We start from the raw sequence: 7,500 nt of genomic DNA, 5'->3' as shown, positions 1-7,500 counted from the left end.
ATAAGAAGTTTTGTTTACTTAAAAATGTAAAAAAGATCAGTAAAAAAATCTTTTTTTAATAGAATAAAACAAGTTAAACTGGAGCGCTAAAATAACTGAACTAAAACTCAGAGATAATGACTAAACTCACCTGTACATGGCTTCAAACAGGTCTTTGGAGTTCACTCCGAAAGCCTTCTCATACTGGTTCTTCCCTTCTCTGAGAAAGACATCAGTCAGGCTTTCATGATTCATATACGTCATGCTGCGAGAGCAGATACTGATATAAAACCATCTAAATATCAGATCCAAAAATATGATCTAATGCTGAAGGAATAAAGTCTCCTCAGAAGACGCGAGGTGTTTGGGAGGCTCAGCTGAGGAACAGTGAAAGTAAAGCTCCTCAGAAGATCCTGAAGACCAGATTCTTCTAGAAAATGATTGATGGAGAATCGAGTAAAACTGAGATGCTTTCGGTCCGACTCGAGAGAGCGCTTCTACAACTACACTAAAGACGAGATGCAGGAGATTATGTGAGAACGCGGTCTGTGAGCCAGAGAGCTTCTCACCGGACGGCGTCGCTCAGGTAAAGCCAGCACTGGTAGATGGTCCTGGAGCTGTACTCGATCGACTGATACAGAGACCTCGGACTGGACCGGACCAGAAACATGCTGGACATCTCTGTGTTACTGTAAACAACTAGATGAGACACGAAAACAGTAGAGATGAGACTGATTTATACTTGGTTGTACAGTATGGTGGGTGAGCGCTGCAGTGAGTCACCTGTCCCGCAGGGGTCAGTGTTAGCGGTCAGCAGCTCCAGACTCACACAGGTGTTCAGCAGACGCTCCGTCCCGTCCTCGCTACAACCCAGAGACAGAGCCAGATCAGACGCAGACAACTGAGAGCCCTGCAGACGCACGAAAACACCCAGCTCACACGCGCTGAACAGAGCCTGAGAGAGAGAGAGAGACATAGAGAGACAGAGAGAGAGACAGAGAGAGAGAGAGAGAGAGAGAGAGAGAGAGAGAGAGAGAGAGAGAGAGAGAGAGAGAGAGAGAGAGAGAGAGAGAGAGAGAGAGAGAGAGAGAGAGAGAGAGAGAGAGAGAGAGAGAGAGAGAGAGAGAGAGAGAGAGAGAGAGAGAGAGAGAGAGAGAGAGAGAGAGAGAGAGAGAGAGAGAGAGAGAGAGAGAGAGAGAGAGAGAGAGAGAGAGAGAGAGAGAGAGAGAGAGAGAGAGAGAGAGAGAGAGAGAGAGAGAGAGAGAGAGAGAGAGAGAGAGAGAGAGAGAGAGAGAGAGAGAGAGAGAGAGAGAGAGAGAGAGAGAGAGAGAGAGAGAGAGAGAGAGAGAGAGAGAGAGAGAGAGAGAGAGAGAGAGAGAGAGAGAGAGAGAGAGAGAGAGAGAGAGAGAGAGAGAGAGAGAGAGAGAGAGAGAGAGAGAGAGAGAGAGAGAGAGAGAGAGAGAGAGAGAGAGAGAGAGAGAGAGAGAGAGAGAGAGAGAGAGAGAGAGAGAGAGAGAGAGAGAGAGAGAGAGAGAGAGAGAGAGAGAGAGAGAGAGAGAGAGAGAGAGAGAGAGACAGAGAGAGAGAGAGAGAGAGAGAGAGAGAGAGAGAGAGAGAGAGAGAGAGAGAGAGAGAGAGAGAGAGAGAGAGAGAGAGAGAGAGAGAGAGAGAGAGAGAGAGAGAGAGAGAGAGAGAGAGAGAGAGAGAGAGAGAGAGAGAGAGAGAGAGAGAGAGAGAGAGAGAGAGAGAGAGAGAGAGAGAGAGAGAGAGAGAGAGAGAGAGAGAGAGAGAGAGAGAGAGAGAGAGAGAGAGAGAGAGAGAGAGAGAGAGACAGAGAGAGAGAGAGAGAGAGAGAGAGAGAGAGAGAGAGAGAGAGAGAGAGAGAGAGAGAGAGAGAGAGAGTTATATCATGCAACTTCTGTGGAAAATAGTCTTCTGCTTGTAAGACACACTCCCTGTTCAAGAATGTACCAGTGCAAACTTCTCTCATTATTAAGCTGGAATGGGAGTATCGTTCCTAATCATAACAACAGAAGAGTCAAGTTTTAACTCTTTGGTCATTTTTGAATGCGATGCTACTGGTCTAATTGGATTCAATGATCTATGCTAAGCTAAGCTAAAAGTGCTATCGCCAGATCCAGAGATCGACTGAATGGATTCAAAAACGGTATAAATTAACTTCTTAACTGGGGAGTTGGAGAAAAGTGAATTTATTTCCGTTGTCCTCAATCTAGCGAGCTGAGCTAGTAGAGCTGATAGTGACTGAAGATGTGAAAAGCAGAAGAGACAAACCGATTCAATTGAGTGAGTCATTTATGCTTCAAACTGTCCCTTGCCCTGTGTTCTGCTCCCCACATATATATGCCCATATTTGCTTTTCCTATTCTCATTTTGTCATTTGTGTTCATTGAGTGCCAGGTGTGTGTTGTTAGTTATCTATTTAAGTCCTCATTGTTTGCCCTACTTAAACCCTGGTGTTTTTGGTTTCCTATCCCGTTTGTTCTCCGTAGTCGTCCCTCCCACGATGGATCCCCTCTACTGGCCTCCTCCTCCTCCTCCTCCTCCTCCTCCTCCTCCTCCTCAAGCTAAAGCCGACGGAATGTTTGCTCGAGGACCATACCAGACTGTTTGCAGAGTGCTGTCATCTGAAGAAGAATTCGCCGCATTCGTGGCGTGGACACTGGTAATCAGATCACCCCTCACCGTCTGTTACGAGGATGATCCTGACAGTCCCACTCCAGACCCAGTCCTCCATCTCGCTGACGGAGAGCCCTTGCTCTGACTGAAGAATGGACTTAGAGGAGGCAGGGTTCCTCCTGTGTCTCCGCTGGTCCCAGCAGCCCCGGCGTTTCCAGAGTGCCCTCCTGTACCCGTCCCTGAAGCTCACCCCAGTGTCCGTCAGTTTGGGGCGACCCACAAAGGACTGCCATCCTCCAGCATCGTGGAGTGTCCTTCAACTCCTCTTCTAGCCTCCGAGGACTCTGTACTGGCCCACTGACCCTGAGGCTCCACCTCGGCTCTTAGCTCCTTCGCCTCTCCCGTCGATCCCCCCCAGCTCCACAGGGCTCCCTCATCCCCCCGGTCCACGTAGGTCTGCCTCCGCTTCATCCCTCTGGCTCCACCATCCCCTCGTCTCCGCGGAAGACCTCGGGTCCCAGCTCCACCGTGGCTCTCCAGATCCCCGGATTCTCGGGCTCCTCCTCCATTTGCTCCGTTGCTGTGGCTCAGGCCCCTGGAGTCGGCAGCCATTCCTCCTCAATGGCTCCATCGGTTGTTAACGTTCTTCCTGTTCCTGAGTTTGCGCTGTGCTTATTTTAAAGACTGAAGTTTAGTCATTGCTTCCTCATCCTTCAGAGCAAGTGGTTTACCAGCAAAAGCCAGAGCAAATTCAATTTTACCTGGCATCAGGGGCTGCTTTCAGAAAGCTTTTCATCTGTTTATTTCAAGAAGATAGAGGGTTTCATTCGACTGAGGGCTAGGGTTAACTGCTAGTTGCTCAAACGAGTCTTAACATGGTGGTTCAGTTTATACAACCGGCACCCATGCATTGTTTTCAAGCCTCTCCAGTTGAACCATTCTTTGACTTTAAAGCGTAAGACGACACAAAACAAGTCAATTCAGCACTCCAACACACAGCTGAAAGCCTGAACGGACAAATACATACAGAACTGTCAAAATACTCGTCTTGGTATTCAGCAAAACTGCTGGTTTTATTGTAAGTGAAGTGAAAGGGCTGATGAAGAGGCGTATCGTTATACTAAACTTATTTACAACAGTCAGATCTCTGATAAAAATATCAAACAGGAACTAATTAATTCAGTCATGTTTTCCTAGATTCTCTTTTAATTAGTCGAACAATCCAAAGAAAGAAAAGTCACTTCAAATAAATCTGATCAAAACGTTTCTGTAGGTTTATTGTCTCAATCTTTTACCGTATGCTCTCACCCAGGACTAAACTACTCACACACCCTTGGCATTAATTATTATTAGTTTGGAAAAGTCCAATGACATCACATCTAATACATTAGCTATTTAAAAAAAAATGTAACATTGACTTTTTAATAAAACTACACAAACAATGATTTAAAAAGACACAAAATGAATGGTGACAGTTTAAAGTTGAATCTAAAATATCCGTATTGAATAAACCATTTGAAATAAGACACTGACAGAAGCTCAGCAGGATCAAAAAGTTAAATTGTGAAACATTATTAGAACACACACAGCAGTTTTCTGTGTGAATGTGTGATTTATTTCTGTGTATTTTCATCACATGATCTTCACAAATCAGAATAATATACTGATTTACCGCTCGACAAACATTTATTAATGTTAACAGTATTTTTGTGGCAACCGTGAAACTTATTTTTGGGGATTCACAGAAAGCTTCAAAGAACAGCATTTATTCATCATAAAAGTCTTTAACGCTCGATGCTCGACATTCAGCTTTGCATGACAGAAGTAAACGACATTTTAACATATATTCAGAGAAATTGGTTTCACTTTATTTGAACTGTATATGTGATCAAATAAAGCTGTAAGCCGGTTGTATTCATGTGATCTAAAGGAACCGACGGACCGTACCTTGGACACCAGGAAGCCCTCCATGTACTGCAGGATCTTCCTCGGATACAGCTCCTCTCCGGCCATGACCAGCGGCGTCTGTGTGTGTGTGTGTGTGTGTGTGAAGCGTGGAGAAACACGGGCTCTTACACACACATAATCAGATTACACAGATTATCAGCGTCCAGATTGAACACACACAGACCTGCTTTAAACTCAAAGCAAGAAGCTGCTTGTTCAGAGAAGAGTGGATGAATGAAGCAGATGGAGATTCAGAAAAACAACGGGATCATCCCGAGCTGAAGATCCACGGCAGGATTACCAGCACACTAACCAACTCTACTCATTAAGAACATTTTACTCACTTTGCTTTAAAACATATTAAGGGTCGGTTCACCCAATATGAAAATAATTCAATTAAAAAAAAAAAAAAAAAAAAAGTCCTAAAAGGCCCATCGTTTATAATTTGCTGGGGAATTAAATAAATTAAAAAAATAAATTAAAAAAATATATTTTAAAAATTAATTTAATAAAATAAATAAAAAAATATATAAAAAAATTTAATTAAAAAAAAAAAATATATATATATATATATATATATATATATATATATATATATATATATATATATATATATATATATATATAAAAAAATAATAAACATAAAAAAGTCTTAATATTCTTTCTGAAGCTCATCAAGAGTCCTGCTGGGATCCAAAGCACTGCTTTATTGAGATCAGAAGAGAATAACAAATAACTTCAAACATGTGCTTTCATCTAAACCTTCCTTTTCTTACACAGAAGACGTGCTTGAAATGAACGAATAATACAAACAATAAAAGTCTCGTAACACTTTCTATGACGTAAAATTCAGTCGTGAACGGAGGACCGTGGTCTGAAGAAGCTGAAGAAGGACGGAGAACCAAAGAAACGCATGAACACGTCCAGAAAACAGTCACAGGACGCCGTCGGAAAACCATCCAGGTCTTATTTCACCACAAAAACTGAAGAAATGATATTAAAGAAGGCCTGATGTTCGGCACTGTATCGCTTTGACATTACTTTCTTGGAAATGATGCACATTTTCTGATTCTCATCAGTTCAAGTAAAAGAAAAAATGTCATCATGCTATTATGTTTTTTTTTTTATTATTTAGTGTTCAAAAATCTGATGAGAATCACAAACCAATCGAAAGCAACATTTATGAATTTATTACAGAAATGAAGAAGCTATAAGTAAACTATAAACCATTTGAAATAAAACTGAAAGAACAAACAAAATAAAATAAACGTTAAAGATTTATATGAAAATAAACAAACAAAAAATGGGTTTATATGGGGGGGGTTTTTCCTAGAGAAAAAAAAATTGAAATAATTAAGAATAAATCAAATCTTAATAATACTCAAAGAGGCAACATCGACTGCTGGAGAAAAACTATCTGAATCTTTAATAAATAAAACTAAAGCTTTTAAAAAAAGAAGAAGAAAAAAAGATACATTTAAAAAAACATTGCTGGGATTAAAAAAAAATAATAATAATAAAATAATAAAGACTCATAAAACAGCCTTCACGCGCCTCATGAAAATCATCATTAGCAGGAAATGATCCTAAAGCAGGCCTGTCTTTCTTCACACAGGATCTAGTTTGTTCTGAGGGTGAACGTGACCTGGAGGAGCGAGTCTCAGTGTCGTCTGGACCGGTGACGAGAGCGTCTGCGGCTGCGACTGCTGCTGCTGCTCTGGCTGCGTCTCCTGCTGCGTCTGCGTCTCTGTCTGCTGCGACTGCGCCTGCGCCGTCTGCCTCCTTCTGCGTCGCTCTCTCCGCTCTTCTCCTGCTTGGCCGCTCCGCCGCTCTCTCTGTGCTGCGTCTGCGTCTGCGCGGCACAGATCTGCAGGTCCAGGCAGACGGAGTCGGCGTCTGCGCTCTTCTTGAGCAGGTTTCCCAGCAGTTTGTCTCGCAGCTGCCGCTCTTTCCTCTGCAGCTCCAGCGTCCGGGCTTTCTCGGCCTCGACCCGCCGCAGCTCGTCCTCCTGCAGACGTCTGCGCTCCTCCAGCTGCTGCAGACGTCTGCGCTCGGCCTGCTGCTGCTCCTGCTCCTGCTGCTTCAGCCTCTGAAACACACACACACACACACACACACACACACACATCAGCTTTCTCAAATCAGTGATATTAATCAAAAAGCATACGGGTCAAAGACAAAAAAGGGTTTAACCAAAAAACAAAAAGTCTAATACTGATTTAATTTGTTGTTGTTTTTCTCACAATTTGGGGACATTTTTTAGTTTTCTTTCTTTCTGAGCCAAAACTTTCACCCCAAATACTAATTAATTTTAATTTGCTACTGTATTCAGTATTTTGTCAGCTTGAATTTTTACAAAAATATTGTTTTACAGAGACCATCTCTGAATTTAATAAAAATCCGTTTTTAATCTCGTCTTTATACATATGATACAGTTCAGAGCTTTGATCTCAGAAATAATTAATTTATTAATTTACCATTAATTTTACATTAATAAATAATAAACTAAAGGTTTAAGTAAGCAAAAACATTTTAATACACATAATTCATTAAAATGTTTTATTAATCCATATAAAAGAATTTTAATTTAATATAAAAGTTAAGATTTTTCTTTTATTTAGTTTTAATTTCTCTGCCAGATTCTTTTTTTTTTTTTTTTTATTTAAATTTAAATTAACGGTTAAATTAAAATTTAGATTTTCGTAATTAAAAAGCAAATGAAATAACAAAATATAAAGTTTAATTTTTCCATTTGCTTTTAATTACTAAAATTAAAGTTTAACAACAACTATCATGTTTGATTATTGTAATGCTGAACCTTTTCATTTTCGATCCGTTTAGACTAATTATTAGTTTAATAAAAGTTTAAAACAAAAAAATTAAAGCCATACGAAATAGTTTTTTTTCATTTAAATTTTTTCCTGTATTAATGGTTGA

General features: G+C 41.0%; 2 protein-coding genes across 2 annotated transcripts in view; both read right to left on the bottom strand.

The window, feature by feature from the left end:
- The window catches only part of asmt (acetylserotonin O-methyltransferase), an 18,532-nt gene extending 13,574 nt beyond the window's left edge, over positions 1-4,958 (bottom strand). The window contains 4 exon segments of the mRNA XM_043230523.1: positions 131-199; positions 549-678; positions 763-934; positions 4,564-4,958. Of these exon segments, the coding sequence (XP_043086458.1) occupies positions 131-199; positions 549-678; positions 763-934; positions 4,564-4,629 (437 nt within the window). The 5' untranslated portion in view covers positions 4,630-4,958.
- A 292-nt stretch (positions 4,959-5,250) lies between these two features.
- The window catches only part of akap17a (A kinase (PRKA) anchor protein 17A), a 10,519-nt gene continuing 8,269 nt past the window's right edge, over positions 5,251-7,500 (bottom strand). Inside the window, exon 6 of the mRNA XM_043230522.1 lies at positions 5,251-6,652. Coding sequence (XP_043086457.1) covers positions 6,224-6,652 — 429 coding nt within the window. The 3' untranslated portion in view covers positions 5,251-6,223. The remainder of the gene's footprint in view (positions 6,653-7,500) is intronic.

The sequence above is a fragment of the Puntigrus tetrazona genome, unplaced genomic scaffold (genome assembly GCF_018831695.1).
Source record: "Puntigrus tetrazona isolate hp1 unplaced genomic scaffold, ASM1883169v1 S000000173, whole genome shotgun sequence".
NCBI classification, from domain to species: Eukaryota; Metazoa; Chordata; class Actinopteri; order Cypriniformes; family Cyprinidae; genus Puntigrus; species Puntigrus tetrazona.
The sequence above is the reverse complement of the archived record's forward strand: the minus strand, read 5'-3'. Positions and strand labels throughout refer to the sequence as shown.